A 23,122-nucleotide genomic window follows, 5' to 3' on the forward strand; every position below is an offset into this window, starting at 1 on the left:
GCCTGGATTTCCCCAGACTTCTCTTCTCCACCAGCGGACAGCAGCGATACGTAAGCAATACGTAGGCTGCACCCGCGGATGGAAGCTACGTTCTCTCTCACCATCCAAAACGGGGACATTTCTGCTTCATCAATCTGTGTCTAATATTCCTCCTCCTCCTCCTCCTGCTCCTCCTCCTGAAACCTCACGTAATCACGCTGAACGGGCAATTTTTCTTAGGCCCACAAGGCTCAGTCATATAATTTTTCAGAACAATTTTTATAAGTTTCAATGCGCTTAAAAGCGTTGGAACTTTAACTTGAACCAATTTTTCGTTACACTGGGCTGCCTCCAGGCCTAGTTACCAATTAAGCCACATTAACCAAAGCGATTAATGGGTTTCACCTGCCCTCTTGGCTGGCCATGGCCAATTTTTGGGATGTACATTAGTACTGTTGATACAGCAATTTTTGTGGGCCCTCGCCTACAGTGTAATCAAATTAATTTTTAGCCCACCTGCATTACAGCTGACGTTACCTCAGCTGTGTTGGGCAATGCAATGGGATATTTTTGTGTACCGCCGGTGGGTTCCAGGGAGCCACCCATGCTGTAGGTGCACACTGAGTTTTTAATACATCTGTACACTTCTAAAGAACCCGTCTGACTGGGGCATGCAGTGTGGGCCGAAGCCCACCTGCATTAAACATGACATTACTACCTCAGCTGTGTTGGGCACTGCAATGGGATATATTTATGTACCGCCGGTGGCTTCCTGGCACCCACCCAGGCAGTGGGTCCACAGGGAGTTTAACCTACATGTGTCCACTTGTAAAGAACCCCAGTCTGACTGGGGCATGCAGTGTGGGCCGAAGCCCACCTGTATTACGCACGACATTACTACCTCAGCTGTGTTGGGCAATGCAATGGGATATTTCTATGTACCGCCGGTGGCTTCCTGGCACCCACCCAGGCAGTGGGTCCACAGGGAGTTTAACCTACATGTGTCCACTTGTAAAGAACCCCAGTCTGACTGGGGCATGCAGTGTGGGCCGAAGCCCACCTGCATTAAACATGACATTACTACCTCAGCTGTGTTGGGCACTGCAATGGGATATATTTATGTACCGCCGGTGGCTTCCTGGCACCCACCCAGGCAGTGGGTCCACAGGGAGTTTAACCTACATGTGTCCACTTGTAAAGAACCCCAGTCTGACTGGGGCATGCAGTGTGGGCCGAAGCCCACCTGTATTACGCACGACATTACTACCTCAGCTGTGTTGGGCAATGCAATGGGATATTTCTATGTACCGCCGGTGGCTTCCTGGCACCCACCCAGGCAGTGGGTCCACAGGGAGTTTAACCTACATGTGTCCACTTGTAAAGAACCCCAGTCTGACTGGGGCATGCAGTGTGGGCCGAAACCCACCTGCATTAACCCTTTCCAGTCCACTGTGTGACCTGTGAAGACATTAGGGTTTAAGGCTGTACAGCTCCGTTGTTGGTAGACGTCCGTCGGGGTTCTCTTACTGTATATTGCCAGCCTCTCTGCTGTCGGAGCCTATCCTACGTGTCAGCTCATGCAGTACTGGCTTTAGCCAGCATATAGCGCCGTTGTATAACAGCAGAAAAAGAGTAAGCCCCCTAGGAAAACCATATACAAATTGGATTGGAAAGGGTTAAGCACAACATTACTACCTCAGCTGTGTTGGGCAATGCAATGGGATATTTCTATGTACCGCCGGTGGCTTCCTGGCACCCACCCATGCTGTAGGTGCACACGGAGTTTTTACTACATCTGTACACTTATAAAGAACCCCAGTCAGACTGGGGCATGCAGTGTGGGCCGAAGCCCACCTGCATTAAGCACGACATTACTACCTCAGCTGTGTTGGGCAATGCAATGGGATATTTCTATGTACCGCCGGTGGCTTCCTGGCACCCACCCATGCTGTGGGTGCACACGGAGTTTTTACTACATCTGTACACTTATAAAGAACCCCAGTCTGACTGGGGCATGCAGTGTGGGCCGAAGCCCACCTGCATTAAGCACGACATTACTACCTCAGCTGTGTTGGGCAATGCAATGGGATATTTCTGTGTACCGCCGGTGGGTTCCAGGGAGCCACCCATGCTGTGGGTCGACAGGGACTTCACAATAGGGAGTTGTACCTGCCTGTGTCTATGAATTAAAAAGCCCGGTCTGACTGGGGCATGCAGACACCTTGACAGAATGAATAGTGTGTGGCACATAGGTTCCCCATTGCTATGCCCACGTGTGCAGCTCCTGATGGCGGTGGCACAGGATTCTATTTCTCATTGCTTCTGTACAGCATTGTGGGCTATCGCTCCGCCACTTTTAAAGAGGGTCGCTGCCTAGCCGTGCCAACCTCTGCAGTGTGTGCCTGCGGTCCCTCGTCATGGCAGACGCAATTCTAAATAGACATGAGCGTGGTGTGGCATGAGGGCAGCTGAAGGCTGCGCAGGGACAGTTTGGTGTGCGCTGTGGGGGGGAGGGGGGGCGGTTGGGCAGCATGTAACCCAGGAGAAGTGGCAGCGGAGTGTCATGCAGGCAGTGATTGTGCTTTGTTGGAGGTAGTGTGGTGCTTAGCAAAGGTATGCCATGCTAATGAGGGCTTTTCAGAAGTAAAAGTTGTTGGGAGGGGGGGGGGCACTCTTGCCGGTATTGTGGCTTAATAGTGGGACCTGTGAACTTGAGATGCAGCCCAACATGTAGCCCCTCGCCTGCCCTATCCGTCACTGTGTCATTCCCATCACTTTCCTGAATTGCCCAGATTTTCACACATGAAAACCTTAGCGAGCATCGGCGAAATACAAAAATGTTCTGGTCGCCCATTGACTTCAATGGGGTTCGTTGTTCGAAACGAACCCTCGAGCATCACGGGAAGTTCGTTCCGAATAACGAACACCCGAACATTTTGGTGTTCGCTCATCTCTAAAGGGATGTCATCCACTCAATGGCTGTGAATGATCGAGCGGCGGTTGTGATTGGCTGGCACTCAATCCAATCACAGCGCTTACTTTCACAGCACTGACGGCGGGGGAATTCCAAGCTGAGCATGGAGATGACAGTAGGGAGAATTCTCAAGCAGCTTGCCGCACCGCCGGGGAGACCATGACCCCGGGGACACAGACGCAGCTGGGAGGTGAGTATTGTGGGTGTTTTATTGTTGTTTTTTTTTTTTACCTCACTCGAGTATAAGCCGAGGGGGGGCTTTTTCAGCATTAAAAAATGTCCTGAAAAACTCAGCTTATACTCGAGTATATACGGTAAGTCTTGTCTGTCTTTTGGTGGAAGGTGCCCTGTAATAATGGTCCATGTGCTCATTTAATGCTATATATGGTCATTTAGGGCTCATTTACCAGCTGCTACTGATTGTTTTTAGCTGGGCTTTAAACACCGTCAGCGATGTAAGGAAGTGAGGTAACTTCCCAAATCAGGTGATCAAGACTCTGTTTCGAGTCATCTACTCGAAGAGGGGGAGAGGGACAGAGAGAGAAAGAGTTAAGGAGTCGGAGACTGTTGTTTTATGACCGTGTAAAATACTGTTGAAGTTTCTACTGTCTGGAGGAACTGATCCGTGAATGTTATCTTCATCACCCTACAAGAGATTGTGGAACTGTCTGCCTCCGGTTTTACTAAGATTGTTTGGCTCGGACTCTTTATTTTCAATCGATATTACTCTCAGAAGCGCTGGCGTCACATAGCAATTGGTATAACAACCTTTTTGGGGGGTAATCCGTCTGCTGTGCAAGCCACTTGTCACGTTGTGCTGCTGGACTCTGTGTTGTACAGCAGTACACCTTCACAGGTAGGGGTTAATTGAGCTGGCTAGGTGTGGTTGTTCTGATCAGCCAATCCCCTGGGTTTGGAGGTAGATTTGATCTCAGACCCTCTGAAAAAGGAAGCTGTATTGCCCCAGTCTTGTCTCTCTGTCATGTCCGCTTGCAGCTTGCTGTATGTGTAGTGTTTGGTCAGCTTGCAGCTTGCTGGGTGTTTTGCATGCTGTGCTGCCTGTTTATTTCTTGCTAGAGTAGGGACCGCAAGACACAAGGAGCCTTGACCGTGGCATTGTGGCTTACGTTCTTTGGCCAATGTACAAACTAATCCCTCGTTTTTATATTCAGCTTTACCATCTGCTTTAGTGTGTGAGGTTGAGTAGTCAGTGAGTTTATCATCTGTCAGTTACCAGTTTGTGCATTGGGTTTGTCTGTACTTGTCCTGGTTCCGTGTACCACCTATTCTGGGAGAGCCAGGGCCGAGGTTCCAGCATGGGGCCACCTTTATCGAGGCGATCGCTCCACTTGTAGGTAGGGCCAAGCCATCTTTCCTGCAGCACAGGGTCAGTTTCCCTATCCTGGGTGCCCACTCCGGTTTTAGGTTACGTTCGTGGGGGCCGGTGCTTAGTTGCCCATACCAACATAACACTACTGTTCAAGGTAGAGTAGCCACCACCGTGAAACATGCTGGAGTTCCCACTTGAGCTATGCCTGCCAACCCCAGGGTGTTACACAAGCCCTCAGTCGTCTCTTCCACGCAACACTAAAAATCACCTTGTCCCTAAGGCTGCTCACTAAGGGGTTAATATAATGTGAGCAGACTCTGTGCAGTCCACTCTTCCCGAGATGTGGGTCCTAATCGTATGTTGAAAATGTTCAATGAAATGTTTAAAAAAAAAAACAACTTGCGGCACGTTCTATTGTGCTCCAATTCAATGTCGGGAGAAGGACATGCAGTGCCCACTCTGCTTCACACTGGGCCCACCAGAAAAAAATTTCAGGCACAACTCCCTCTCGGCCATTACTTATAGCGCCAGTCGCTGCTCCACTACTAACCTTTGAATATATACTCCACTTCGGGGAGATTGTGGTGCAGCCACTCCAGCAAGCACCGCTCCTTCAGAGACAAGTTGTGATGTCCCTCGGTCATGTCCCATTGTAGGATGTCCCCATAAGTGGCGCTCTCCAACCTCACCATCTCCATTTGCCCTTGCACCTCCGTCCTCCCCAGGAGAAAGAATCGTCTCAGCTTGTAGCCTTTCAGTTCTTGTTCTGTGGCCCAAGTTTGTCGTACAGCAAACCTTCTCCTCCTGGCCCCTGGATGGGATTTGATGGCCAGAATTACGGAAGGTAAGTCGCTGTCATCATATGGTGCTACAGGTGGACTGTGGATCAGTGAGCACTGGTATCTCTGCAGGTGCGGGAACTCCAACTGAAAACTAGTGTAGTTCAAGGAATAATCATATTTTCCATCATTAAGAGTCACCAATTGTCTTGTCATGGTAATAAGGGGGCTCATAGACTGCGACTCAAGATGAGATTCCGACATGATGAGTTCTGACTCGTAAATCCATTTAAACATCAGGTAGATGATGGAGAAAAGAAGGATGAACAAGAGCAAGATACAGTTACGCTTCATTTCCTGAAAAAAAGGAAAAACATATGAGAAAAATGACTATACCGATAAATAAGTATAAAATCAACAGTAATACTGCCTTCCATGTACAAGAATATAACTATTATAATACTGCCCCCTATGTACAAGAATATAACTACTGTAATACTGCTCCTATGTACAAGTATATAACTGCTATAATACTGCCCCCTATGTACAGGAATATAACTACTATAATACTGCTCCCTATGTACAAGAATATAACTACTATAATACTGCCCCTATGTACAAGAATATAACTACTATAATACAGCCCCCTATGTACAAGAATATAACTACTATAATACTGCGCCCCTATGTACAAGAATATAACTACTATAATACTGCTCCTATGTACAAGTATATAACTGCTATAATACTGCCCCCATGTACAAGAATATAACTACTATAATACTGCCTCCTATGTACAAGTATATAACTACTATAATACTGCCCCGTATGTACAAGAATATAACTACTATAATACTGCCTCCTATGTACAAGAACATAACTACTATAATACTGCCCCCTATGTAAAAGAATATAACTACTATAATACTGCCCCCTATGTACAAGAATATAACTACTATAATACTGCCCCCTATGTACAAGAATATAAGTACTATAATACTGCCCCCTACGTACAAGAATATAACTACTATAATACTGCCCCCTATGTACAAGAATAAAAGTACTATAATACTGCCCCATATGTACAGGAGTATAACTACTATAATACTGCCCCCTGTGTACAAGTATATAACTACTATAATACTGCCCCCTATGTACAAGAATATAACTACTATAATACTGCTCCTATGTACAATAATATATCTACTATAATACTGCTGCCTATGTACAAGAATATAACTACTATAATACTGCCTCCTATGTACAGGAATATAACTACTATAATACTGCCCCATATGTACAAGAATATAACTACTATAATACTGCCCCCTATGTACAAGAATATAAGTACTATAATACTGCCCCCTATGTACAAGAATATAACTACTATAATACTGCCCCCTATGTACAAGAATATAACTACTATAATACTGCCCCTATGTACAAGAATATAACTACTATAATACTGCCCCCAATGTACAAGAATTTAACTACTATAATACTGCCCCCTATGTACAAGAATATAACTACTATAATACTGCCCCCTATGTACAAGAATATAAGTACTATAATACTGCCCCCTATGTACAAGAATATACCTACTATAATACTGCCCCCTATGTACAAGAATATAACTACTATAATACTGCCCCTATGTACAAGAATATAACTACTATAATACTGCCCCCAATGTACAAGAATTTAACTACTATAATACTGCCCCCTATGTACAAGAATATAACTACTATAATACTGCCCCTATGTACAAGAATATAACTACTATAATACTGCCCCCAATGTACAAGAATATAACTACTATAATACTGCCCCCAATGTACAAGAATTTAACTACTATAATACTGCCCCCTATGTACAAGAATATAACTCCTATAATGCTGCTCCTATGTACAAGAATATAACTACTATAATACTGCCTCCTATGTACAAGAATATAACTACTATAATACTGCCCCCTATGTACAAGAATATAACTACTATAATACTGCCTCCCATGTACAAGAATATAACTACTATAATACTGCCCCCTATGTACAAGAATATAATTACTATAATACTGCCCCTAGGTACAAGAATATAACTACTATAATACTGCCTCGCATGTACATGAATATAACTACTATAATATTGCCCCCTATGTACAAGAATATAACTACTATAATACTGCCCCCTATGTACAAGAATATAACAACTATAATACTGCCCCCCATGTACAAGAATAGAACTACTATAATACTGCCCCCCATGTACAAGAATATAACTACTATAATACTGCCCCCTATGTACAAGAATATAACTACTATAATACTGCCCTATGTACAAGAATATAACTACTATAATACTGCCTGCTATGTACAAGAATATAACTACTATAATACTGCTCCCTATGTACAAGAATATAACTACTATAATTCTGCCCCCTAAGTACAAGAATAGAACTACTATAATACTGCCCCCTATGTGCAAGAATATAACTACTATAATACTGCCCCCTATGTACAAGAATATAACTACTACAATATTGCCCCTATGTACAAGAATATAACTACTATAATATTGCCCCTATGTACAAGAATATAACTACTATAATACTGCCCCCTATGTGCAAGAATATAACTACTATAATACTGCCCCCTATGTACAAGAATGTAACTACTATAATACTGCTCCCTATGTACAAGAATATAACTACTATAATACTGCCCCTATGTACAAGAATATAACTACTATAATACTGCCCCCTATGTACAAGAATATAACTACTATAATACTGCTCCCTATGGACAAGAATATAACTACTATAATACTGCCTCCTATGTACAAGAATATAATTACTATAATACTGCCTCCTATGTACAAGAATATAACTACTATAATACTGCTCCTATGTACAAGAATATAACTACTATAATACTGCCCCTATATACAAGAATATAACTACTATAATACTGCCCCCCATGTACAAGAATATAACTACTATAATACTACTCCTATGTACAAGACTATAACTACTATAATACTGCCCCCTATGTACAAGACTATAACTACTATAATACTGCCCCCTATGTACAAGAATATAACTACTATAATACTGCCCCCTATGTACAAGAATATAACTACTATAATACTGCCCCCTATATACAAGAATATAACTACTATAATACTGCCCCCTATGTACAGGAATATAACTACTATAATACTGCTCCCTATGTACAAGAATATAACTATTATAATACTGCCCCTATGTACAAGAATAGAACTACTGTAATACTGCTCCCTATGTACAAGAATATAACTACTATAATACTGCCCCTATGTACAGGAATATAACTACTATAATACTGCCCCCCATGTACAGGAATATAACTACTATAATTCTGCCCTCTATGTACAAGAATATAACTACTATAATACTGCCCTCTATGTACAAGAATATAACTACTATAATACTGCCCTCTATGTACAAGAATATAACTACTATAATACTGCTCCATATGTACAAGAATATAACTACTATAATACTGCTCCATATGTACAAGAATATAACTACTATAATACTGCCCCCTACGTACAAGAATATAACTACTATAATACTGCCCCCTATGTACAAGAATATAACTACTATAATACTGCTCCTATGTGCAAGAATATAACTACTATAATACTGCCCCTATGTACAAGAATATAACTACTATAATACTGCCCCCTATGTACAAGAATATAACTACTATAATACTGCCTCCTATGTACAAGAATATAACTACTATAATACTGCCTCCTATGTACAAGAATATAACTACTATAATACTGCTCCCAATGTACAAGAATATAACTACTATAATACTGCCTCCTATGTACAAGAATATAACTACTATAATACTGCCCCCTATGTACAAGAATATAACTACTATAATTCTACCTACTATGTACAAGAATATAACTATTATAATACTGCCTCCTACGTACAAGAATATAACTACTATAATACTGCTCCTATGTACAAGAATATAACTACTATAATACTACCCCCTATGTATAAGAATATAACTACTATAATACTGTCCCCTATGTACAAGAATATAACTACTATAATACAGCCCCCTATGTACAAGAATATAACTACTATAATACTGCCTCCTACGTACAAGAATATAACTACTATAATACTGCTCCTATGTACAAGAATATAACTACTATAATACTGCCCCCTATGAACAAGAATATAACTACTATAATACTGTCTCCCATGTACAAGAATGAAACTACTATAATACTGCCCCCTATGTACAAGAATATAATTACTATAATACTGCCTCGCATGTACAAGTATATAACTACTATAATACTGCCCCCTATGTACAAGAATATAACTACTATAATACAGCCCCCTATGTACAAGAATATAACAACTATAATACTGCCCCCTATGTACAAGAATATAACTACTATAATACTGTCTCCTATGTACAAGAATATAACTACTATAATACTGCCCCCTATGTACAAGAATATAACTACTATAATACTGCCTCCTGTGTACCAGAATATAACTACTATAATACAGCCCCCTATGTACAAGAATATAACTACTATAATACTGTCTCCTACGTACAAGAATATAACTACTCTAATACTGCTCCTATGTACAAGAATATAACTACTATAATACTGCCCCCTATGAACAAGAATATAACTACTATAATACTGCCTCCCATGTACAAGAATGTAACTACTATAATACTGCCCCCTATGTACAAGAATATAACTACTATAATACTGCCTCGCATGTACAAGAATATAACTACTATAATACTGCCCCCTATGTACAAGAATATAACTACTATAATTCTACCTCCTATGTACAAGAATATAACTACTATAATACTGCCCCCTATGAACAAGAATATAACTACTATAATACTGCCTCCCATGTACAAGAATATAACTACTATAATACAGCCCCCTATGTACAAGAATATAACTACTATAATACTGCCTCCTATGTACAAGAATATAACTACTATAATACTGCCCCCTATGTACAAGACTATAACTACTATAATACTGCTCCTATGTACAAAAATATAACTACTATAATACTGCCCCCTATGTACAAGAATATAGCTACTATAATACTGCCTCCCATGTACAAGAATATAACTACTATAATACTGCCCCCTATGTACAAGAATACAACTACTATAATACTGCCCCCTATGTACAAGAATATAACTACTATAATACTGCCCCCCATGTTCAAGAATATAACTACTATAATACTGCCCCACATGTACAAGAATATAACTACAATAATACTGCCCCCTATATACAAGAATATAACTACTATAATACTGCCCCCTATGTACAGGAATATAACTACTATAATACTGCTCCCTATGTACAAGAATATAACTACTATATTACTGCCCCTATGTACAAGAATAGAACTACTGTAATACTGCTCCCTATGTACAAGAATATAACTACTATAATACTGCCCCTATGTACAGGAATATAACTACTATAATACTGCCCCCCATGTACAGGAATATAACTACTATAATTCTGCCCTCTATGTACAAGAATATAACTACTATAATACTGCCCTCTATGTACAAGAATATAACTACTATAATACTGCCCTCTATGTACAAGAATATAACTACCTTAATACTGCTCCATATGTACAAGAATATAACTACTATAATACTGCCCCCTATGTACAATAATATAACTACTATAATACTGCTCCATATGTACAAGGATATAACTACTATAATACTGCCCCCTACGTACAAGAATATAACTACTATAATACTGCCCCCTATGTACAAGAATATAACTACTATAATACTGCTCCTATGTGCAAGAATATAACTACTATAATGCTGCCCCTATGTACAAGAATATAACTACTATAATACTGCCTCCTATGTACAAGAACATAACTACTATAATACTGCCCCCTATGTACAAGAATATAAGCACTATAATACTGCCCCCTACGTACAAGAATATAACTACTATAATACTGCCCCCTATGTACAAGAATATAACTACTATAATACTGCCCCCTATGTACAAGAATATAACTACTATAATACTGCTCCCTATGTACAAGAATATAACTACTATAACACTGCCTCCTATGTACAGGAATATAACTACTATAATACTGCCCCCTATGTATAAGAATATACCTACTATAATACTGCCCCCTATGTACAAGAATATAACTACTATAATACTGCCCCTATGTACAAGAATATAACTACTATAATACTGCCCCCAATGTACAAGAATTTAACTACTATAATACTGCCCCCAATGTACAAGAATATAACTACTATAATACTGCTCCCTGTGTACAAGAATATAACTACTATAATGCTGCTCCTATGTACAAGAATATAACTACTATAATACTGCCTCCTATGTACAAGAATATAACTACTATAATACTGCCCCCTATGTACAAGAATATAAATACTATAATACTACCTCCCATGTACAAGAATATAACTACTATAATACTGCCCCCTATGTACAAGAATATAATTACTATAATACTGCCCCTAGGTACAAGAATATAACTACTATAATACTGCCTCGCATGTACATGAATATAACTACTATAATATTGCCCCCTATGTACAAGAATATAACTACTATAATACTGCCCCCTATGTACAAGAATATAACAACTATAATACTGCCCCCCATGTACAAGAATAGAACTACTATAATACTGACCCCATGTACAAGGATATAACTACTATAATACTGCCCCCTACGTACAAGAATATAAGTACTATAATACTGCCCCCTATGTACAAGAATATAACTACTATAATACTGCTCCTATGTGCAAGAATATAACTACTATAATGCTGCCCCTATGTACAAGAATATAACTACTATAATACTGCCTCCTATGTACAAGAACATAACTACTATAATACTGCCCCCTATGTACAAGAATATAAGTACTATAATACTGCCCCCTACGTACAAGAATATAACTACTATAATACTGCCCCCTATGTACAAGAATATAACTACTATAATACTGCCCCCTATGTACAAGAATATAACTACTATAATACTGCTCCTATGTACAATAATATATCTACTATAATACTGCTGCCTATGTACAAGAATATAACTACTATTACACTGCCTCCTATGTACAGGAATATAACTACTATAATACTGCCCCCTATGTACAAGAATATACCTACTATAATACTGCCCCCTATGTACAAGAATATAACTACTATAATACTGCCCCTATGTACAAGAATATAACTACTATAATACTGCCCCCAATGTACAAGAATTTAACTACTATAATACTGCCCCCAATGTACAAGAATATAACTACTATAATACTGCTCCCTGTGTACAAGAATATAACTACTATAATACTGCCTCCTATGTACAAGAATATAACTACTATAATACTGCCCCCTATGTACAAGAATATAAATACTATAATACTGCCTCCCATGTACAAGAATATAACTACTATAATACTGCCCCCTATGTACAAGAATATAATTACTATAATACTGCCCCTAGGTACAAGAATATAACTACTATAATACTGCCTCGCATGTACATGAATATAACTACTATAATATTGCCCCCTATGTACAAGAATATAACTACTATAATACTGCCCCCTATGTACAAGAATATAACAACTATAATACTGCCCCCCATGTACAAGAATAGAACTACTATAATACTGCCCCCCATGTACAAGAATATAACTACTATAATACTGCCCCCTATGTACAAGAATATAACTACTATAATACTGCCCTATGTACAAGAATATAACTACTATAATACTGCCTGCTATGTACAAGAATATAACTACTATAATACTGCTCCCAATGTACAAGAATATAACTACTATAATACTGCCCCCTAAGTACAAGAATAGAACTACTATTATACTGCCCCCTATGTGCAAGAATATAACTACTATAATACTGCCCCCTATGTACAAGAATATAACTACTACAATATTGCCCCTATGTACAAGAATATAACTACTATAATATTGCCCCTATGTACAAGAATATAACTACTATAATACTGCCCCCTATGTGCAAGAATATAACTACTATAATACTGCCCCCTATGTACAAGAATATAACTACTATAATATTGCCCCTATGTACAAGAATATAACTACTATAATACTACCTCCCATGTACAAGAATATAACTACTATAATACTGCCCCCTATGTACAAGAATGTAACTACTATAATACTGCTCCCTATGTACAAGAATATAACTACTATAATACTGCCCCTATGTACAAGAATATAACTACTATAATACTGCCCCCTATGTACAAGAATATAACTACTATAATACTGCTCCCTATGGACAAGAATATAACTACTATAATACTGCCTCCTATGTACAAGACTATAACTACTATAATACTGCCCCCTATGTACAGGAATATAACTACTATAATACTGCTCCCTATGTACAAGAATATAACTACTATAATACTACTCCTATGTACAAGACTATAACTACTATAATACTGCCCCCTATGTACAAGACTATAACTACTATAATACTGCCCCCTATGTACAAGAATATAACTACTATAATACTGCCCCTATATACAAGAATATAACTACTATAATACTGCCCCCTATGTACAAGAATATAACTACTATAATACTACTCCTATGTACAAGACTATAACTACTATAATACTGCCCCCTATGTACAAGACTATAACTACTATAATACTGCCCCCTATGTACAAGAATATAACTACTATAATACTGCCCCCTATGTACAAGAATATAACTACTATAATACTGCCCGGTATATACAAGAATATAACTACTATAATACTGCCCCCTATGTACAGGAATATAACTACTATAATACTGCTCCCTATGTACAAGAATATAACTACTATAATACTGCCCCTATGTACAAGAATAGTACTACTGTAATACTGCTCCCTATGTACAAGAATATAACTACTATAATACTGCCCCTATGTACAGGAATATAACTACTATAATACTGCCCCCCATGTACAGGAATATAACTACTATAATTCTGCCCTCTATGTACAAGAATATAACTACTATAATACTGCCCTCTATGTACAAGAATATAACTACTATAATACTGCCCTCTATGTACAAGAATATAACTACTATAATACTGCTCCATATGTACAAGGATATAACTACTATAATACTGCCCTCTATGTACAAGAATATAACTACTATAATACTGCCCTCTATGTACAAGAATATAACTACTATAATACTGCTCCATATGTACAAGAATATAACTACTATAATACTGCCCCTATGTACAGGAATATAACTACTATAATACTGCCCCCCATGTACAGGAATATACCTACTATAATTCTGCCCTCTATGTACAAGAATATAACTACTATAATACTGCCCTCTATGTACAAGAATATAACTACTATAATACTGCCCCCTACGTACAAGAATATAACTACTATAATACTGCCCCCTATGTACTAGAATATAACTACTATAATACTGCTCCTATGTGCAAGAATATAACTACTATAATACTGCCCCTATGTACAAGAATATAACTACTATAATACTGCCTCCTATGTACAAGAATATAACTACTATAATACTGCCTCCTATGTACAAGAATATAACTACTATAATACTGCTCCCTATGTACAAGAATATAACTACTATATTACTGCCCCTATGTACAAGAATAGAACTACTGTAATACTGCTCCCTATGTACAGGAATATAACTACTATAATACTGCCCCCTACGTACAAGAATATAACTACTATAATACTGCCCCCTATGTACAAGAATATAACTACTATAATACTGCTCCCAATGTACAAGAATATAACTACTATAATACTGCCTCCTATGTACAAGAATATAACTACTATAATACTGCCCCCTATGTACAAGAATATAACTACTATAATTCTACCTACTATGTACAAGAATATAACTATTATAATACTGCCTCCTTCGTACAAGAATATAACTACTATAATACTGCTCCTATGTACAAGAATATAACTACTATAATACTACCCCCTATGTATAAGAATATAACTACTATAATACTGCCCCCTATGTACACGAATATAACTACTATAATACAGCCCCCTATGTACAAGAATATAACTACTATAATACTGCCTCCTACGTACAAGAATATAACTACTATAATACTGCTCCTATGTACAAGAATATAACTACTATAATACTGCCCCCTATGAACAAGAATATAACTACTATAATACTGCCTCCCATGTACAAGAATGTAACTACTATAATACTGCCCCCTATGTACAAGAATATAATTACTATAATACTGCCTCGCATGTACAAGAATATAACTACTATAATACTGCCCCCTATGTACAAGAATATAACTACTATAATACAGCCCCCTATGTACAAGAATATAACAACTATAATACTGCCCCCTATGTACAAGAATATAACTACTATAATACTGTCTCCTATGTACAAGAATATAACTACTATAATACTGCCCCCTATGTACAAGAATATAACTACTATAATACTGCCTCCTGTGTACCAGAATATAACTACTATAATACAGCCCCCTATGTACAAGAATATAACTACTATAACACTGTCTCCTACGTAGAAGAATATAACTACTATAATACTGCTCCTATGTACAAGAATATAACTACTATAATACTGCCCCCTATGAACAAGAATATAACTACTATAATACTGCCTCCCAAGTACAAGAATGTAACTACTATAATACTGCCCCCTATGTACAAGAATATAACTACTATAATACTGCCTCGCATGTACAAGAATATAACTACTATAATACTGCCCCCTATGTACAAGAATATAACTACTATAATTCTACCTCCTATGTACAAGAATATAACTACTATAATACTGCACTATGTACAAGACTATAACTACTATAATACAGCCCCCTATGTACAAGAATATAACTACTATAATACTGCCTCCTATGTACAAGAATATAACTACTATAATACAGCCCCCTATGTACAAGAATATAACAACTATAATACTGCCCCCTATGAACAAGAATATAACTACTATAATACTGCCTCCCAAGTACAAGAATGTAACTACTATAATACTGCCCCCTATGTACAAGAATATAACTACTATAATACTGCCTCGCATGTACAAGAATATAACTACTATAATACTGCCCCCTATGTACAAGAATATAACTACTATAATTCTACCTCCTATGTACAAGAATATAACTACTATAATACTGCACTATGTACAAGACTATAACTACTATAATACAGCCCCCTATGTACAAGAATATAACTACTATAATACTGCCTCCTATGTACAAGAATATAACTACTATAATACTGCTCCCTATGTACAAGAATATAACTACTATAATACTGCCTCCTATGTACAAGAATATAACTACTATAATACTGCCCCCTATGTACAAGACTATAACTACTTTAATACTGCTCCTATGTACAAAAATATAACTACTATAATACTGCCCCCTATGTACAAGAATATAGCTACTATAATACTGCCTCGCATGTACAAGAATATAACTACTATAATACTGCCCCCTATGTACAAGAATACAACTACTATAATACTGCCCCCTATGTACAAGAATATAACTACTATAATACTGCCCCCCATGTTCAAGAATATAACTACTATAATACTGCCCCCCATGTACAAGAATATAACTACTATAATACTGCCCCCTATATACAAGAATATAACTACTATAATACTGCCCCCTATGTACAGGAATATAACTACTATAATACTGCTCCCTATGTACAAGAATATAACTACTATATTACTGCCCCTATGTACAAGAATAGAACTACTGTAATACTGCTCCCTATGTACAAGAATATAACTACTATAATACTGCCCCTATGTACAGGAATATAACTACTATAATACTGCCCCCCATGTACAGGAATATAACTACTATAATTCTGCCCTCTATGTACAAGAATATAACTACTATAATACTGCCCTCTATGTACAAGAATATAACTACTATAATACTGCCCTCTATGTACAAGAATATAACTACCTTAATACTGCTCCATATGTACAAGAATATAACTACTATAATACTGCCCCCTATGTACAATAATATAACTACTATAATACTGCTCCATATGTACAAGGATATAACTACTATAATACTGCCCCCTACGTACAAGAATATAACTACTATAATACTGCCCCCTATGTACAAGAATATAACTACTATAATACTGCCCTCTATGTACAAGAATATAACTACTATAATACTGCTCCATATGTACAAGAATATAACTACTATAATACTGCCCCTATGTACAGGAATATAACTACTATAATACTGCCCCCCATGTACAGGAATATTACTACTATAATTCTGCCCTCTATGTACAAGAATATAACTACTATAATACTGCCCTCTATGTACAAGAATATAACTACTATAATACTGCCCCCTACGTACAAGAATATAACTACTATAATACTGCCCCCTATGTACAAGAATATAACTACTATAATACTGCTCCTATGTGCAAGAATATAACTACTATAATACTGCCCCTATGTACAAGAATATAACTACTATAATACTGCCCCCTATGTACAAGAATATAACTACTATAATACTGCCTCCTATGTACAAGAATATAACTACTATAATACTGCCTCCTATGTACAAGAATATAACTACTATAATACTGCTCCCAATGTACAAGAATATAACTACTATAATACTGCCTCCTTTGTACAAGAATATAACTACTATAATACTGCCCCCTATGTACAAGAATATAACTACTATAATTCTACCTACTATGTACAAGAATATAACTATTATAATACTGCCTCCTTCGTACAAGAATATAACTACTATAATACTGCTCCTATGTACAAGAATATAACTACTATAATACTACCCCCTATGTATAAGAATATAACTACTATAATACTGCCCCCTATGTACAAGAATATAACTACTATAATACAGCCCCCTATGTACAAGAATATAACTACTATAATACTGCCTCCTCCGTACAAGAATATAACTACTATAATACTGCTCCTATGTACAAGAATATAACTACTATAATACTGCCCCCTATGAACAAGAATATAACTACTATAATACTGCCTCCCATGTACAAGAATGTAACTACTATAATACTGCCCCCTATGTACAAGAATATAATTACTATAATACTGCCTCGCATGTACAAGAATATAACTACTATAATACTGCCCCCTATGTACAAGAATATAACTACTATAATACAGCCCCCTATGTACAAGAATATAACAACTATAATACTGTCTCCTATGTACAAGAATATAACTACTATAATACTGCCCCCTATGTACAAGAATATAACTACTATAATACTGCCTCCTGTGTACCAGAATATAACTACTATAATACAGCCCCCTATGTACAAGAATATAACTACTATAACACTGTCTCCTACGTACAAGAATATAACTACTATAATACTGCTCCTATGTACAAGAATATAACTACTATAATACTGCCCCCTATGAACAAGAATATAACTACTATAATACTGCCTCCCATGTACAAGAATGTAACTACTATAATACTGCCCCCTATGTACAAGAATATAACTACTATAATACTGCCTCGCATGTACAAGAATATAACTACTATAATACTGCCACCTATGTACAAGAATATAACTACAATAATTCTACCTCCTATGTACAAGAATATAACTACTATAATACTGCACTATGTACAAGACTATAACTACTATAATACAGCCCCCTATGTACAAGAATATATCTACTATAATACTGCCTCGCATGTACAAGAATATAACTACTATAATACTGCCCCCTATGTACAAGAATACAACTACTATAATACTGCCCCCTATGTACAAGAATATAACTACTATAATACTGCCCCCCATGTTCAAGAATATAACTACTATAATACTGCCCCCCATGTACAAGAATATAACTACTATAATACTGTCCCCTATATACAAGAATATAACTACTATAATACTGCCCCCTATGTAAAGGAATATAACTACTATAATACTGCTCCCTATGTACAAGAATATAACTACTATATTACTGCCCCTATGTACAAGAATAGAACTACTGTAATACTGCTCCCTATGTACAAGAATATAACTACTATAATACTGCCCCTATGTACAGGAATATAACTACTATAATACTGCCCCCCATGTACAGGAATATAACTACTATAATTCTGCCCTCTATGTACAAGAATATAACTACTATAATACTGCCCTCTATGTACAAGAATATAACTACTATAATACTGCCCTCTATGTACAAGAATATAACTACCTTAATACTGCTCCATATGTACAAGAATATAACTACTATAATACTGCCCCCTATGTACAAGAATATAACTACTATAATACTGCTCCATATGTACAAGGATATAACTACTATAATACTGCCCCCTACGTACAAGAATATAACTACTATAATACTGCCCCCTATGTACAAGAATATAACTACTATAATACTGCTCCTATGTGCAAGAATATAACTACTATAATACTGCCCCTATGTACAAGAATATAACTACTATAATACTGCCCCCTATGTACAAGAATATAACTACTATAATACTGCCTCCTATGTACAAGAATATAACTACTATAATACTGCCTCCTATGTACAAGAATATAACTACTATAATACTGCTCCCAATGTACAAGAATATAACTGCTATAATACTGCCTCCTATGTACAAGAATATAACTACTATAATACTGCCCCCTATGTACAAGAATATAACTACTATAATACTGCCACCTATGTACAAGAATATAACTACTATAATACTGCACTATGTACAAGACTATGACTACTATAATACAGCCCCCTATGTACAAGAATATAACTACTATAATACTGCCTCCTACGTACAAGAATATAACTACTATAATACTGCTCCTATGTACAAGAATATAACTACTATAATACTGCCCCCTATGAACAAGAATATAACTACTATAATACTGCCTCCCATGTACAAGAATGTAACTACTATAATACTGCCCCCTATGTACAAGAATATAATTACTATAATACTGCCTCGCATGTACAAGAATATAACTACTATAATACTGCCCCCTATGTACAAGAATATAACTACTATAATACAGCCCCCTTTGTACAAGAATATAACTACTATAATACTGCCCCCTATGTACAAGAATATAACTACTATAATACTGCCTCCTATGTACAAGAATATAACTACTATAATACTGCCCACTATGTACAAGAATATAACTACTATAATACTGCCTCCTGTGTACCAGAATATAACTACTGTAATACAGCCCCCTATGTACAAGAATATAACTACTATAATACTGCTCCTATGTACAAGAATATAACTACTATAATACTGCCCCCTATGAACAAGAATATAACTACTATAATACTGCCTCCCATGTACAAGAATGAAACTACTATAATACTGCCCCCTATGTACAAGAATATAACTACTATAATACTGCCTCGCATGTACAAGAATATAACTACTATAATACTGCCCCCTATGTACAAGAATATACCTACTATAATAATGCCCCCTATGTACAAGAATATACCTACTATAATTCTACCTCCTATGTACAAGACTATAACTACTATAATACTGCACTATGTACAAGACTATAACTACTATAATACAGCCCCCTATGTACAAGACTATAACTACTATAATACAGCCCCCTATGTACAAGAATATAACTACTATAATACTGCCTCCTATGTACAAGAATATAACTACTATAATAATGCTCCTATGTACAAGAATATAACTACTATAATACTGCCCCCTATGTACAAGAATATAACTACTATAATACTGCCTCGCATGTACAAGAATATAACTACTATAATACTGCCCCCTATGTACAAGAATACAACTACTATAATACTGCCCCCTATGTACAAGAATATAACTACTATAATACTGCCCCCCATGTTCAAGAATATAACTACTATAATACTGCCCCCCATGTACAAGAATATAACTACTATAATACTGCCTCCTATGTACAAGAATATAACTACTATAATACTGCCCCCTATGTACAAGAATATAACTACTATAATACTGCCCGCTATGTACAAGAATATAACTACTATAAAACTGCCCCCTATGTACAAGAATATAACTACTATAATACTGCCTCCTACGTAGAAGAATATAACTACTATAATACTGCCCCCTATGTACAAGAATATAACTACTATAATACTGCCCCCTATGTACAAGAATATAACTACTATAATACTGCCTCCTACGTACAAGAATATAAATACTATAATACTGCCTCCTATGTACAAGAATATAACTACTATAATACTGCCCCCTATGTACAAGAATATAACTACTATAATACTGCCTCCTATGTACAAGAATATAACTACTATAATACTGCCCCCTATATACAAGATTATAACTACTATAATACTGCCCCCTATGTACAAGAATATAACTACCATAATACTGCCCCCTATGTACAAGAATATAACTACTATAATACTGCCCCCTATGTACAAGAATATAACTACTATAATACTGCTCCTATGTACAAGAATATAAATACTATAATACTGCCCCCTATGTACAAGAATATAACTACTATAATACTGCCCCCTATGTACAAGAATTTATCTACTATTATACTGCTCTCTATGTACAAGAATATACCTACTATAATACTGCCCCCTATGTACAAGAATATAACTACTATAATACTGCTGCTATGTACAAGAATATAACTACTATAATACTGCCTCCTATGTACAAGAATATAACTACTATAATACTGCCCCTATGTACAAGAATATAACTACTTTAATACTGCCCCCTATGTACAAGAATATAACTACTATAATACTGCCTCCTGTGTACCAGAATATAACTACTATTATACAGCCCCCTACGTACAAGAATATAACTACTATAATACTGCCCCCTATGTACAAGAATATAACTACTATAGTACTGCCCCCTATGTACAAGAATATAACTACTATAATACTGCTCCCTATGTACAAGAATATAACTACTATAATACTGCCTTCTATGTACAAGAATATAACTACTATTATACTGCTGCTATGTACAAGAATATAACTACTATAATACTGCCTCCTATGTACAAGAATATAACTACTATAATACTGCCCCCTATGTACAAGAATATAACTACTATAATACTGCTCCCTATGTACAAGAATATAACTACTATAATACTGCCTTCTATGTACAAGAATATAACTCCTATAATACTGCCCCTATGTACAAGAATATAACTACTATAATACTGCCCCCTATGTACAAGAATATAACTACTATAATACTGCTCCTATGTGCAAGAATATAACTACTATAATACTGCCCCTATGTACAAGAATATAACTACTATAATACTGCCTCCTATGTACAAGAATATAACTACTATAATACTGCCTCCTATGTACAAGAATATAACTACTATAATACTGCTCCCAATGTACAAGAATATAACTACTATAATACTGCCTCCTATGTACAAGAATATAACTACTATAATACTGCCCCCTATGTACAAGAATATAACTACTATAATACTGCCACCTATGTACAAGAATATAACTACTATAATACTGCTCCCTATGTACAAGAATATAACTACTATAATACTGCCTCCTATGTACAAGAATATAACTACTATAATACTGCCTCCTATGTACAAGAATATAACTACTATAATACTGCTCCCAATGTACAAGAATATAACTACTATAATACTGCCTCCTATGTACAAGAATATAACTACTATAATACTGCCCCCTATGTACAAGAATATAACTACTATAATACTGCCACCTATGTACAAGAATATAACTACTATAATTCTACCTCCTAT

The 23,122-nt window shown here is 36.5% G+C and overlaps 1 protein-coding gene across 2 annotated transcripts in view; it reads right to left on the reverse strand.

The window, feature by feature from the left end:
* LOC136613085 (beta-1,3-galactosyltransferase 5-like) overlaps window positions 1-23,122 on the reverse strand; it is a 173,799-nt gene that overhangs the window by 13,951 nt on the left and 136,726 nt on the right. For both annotated transcript variants that reach the window (XM_066593925.1, XM_066593924.1), the window contains exon 2: window positions 4,834-5,419. In XM_066593925.1, coding sequence (XP_066450022.1) covers window positions 4,834-5,416 — 583 coding nt within the window. In that variant the 5' untranslated portion in view covers window positions 5,417-5,419. The remainder of the gene's footprint in view (window positions 1-4,833; window positions 5,420-23,122) is intronic.

Source organism: Eleutherodactylus coqui, chromosome 2, assembly GCF_035609145.1.
Source record: "Eleutherodactylus coqui strain aEleCoq1 chromosome 2, aEleCoq1.hap1, whole genome shotgun sequence".
Classification (NCBI taxonomy): domain Eukaryota; kingdom Metazoa; phylum Chordata; class Amphibia; order Anura; family Eleutherodactylidae; genus Eleutherodactylus; species Eleutherodactylus coqui.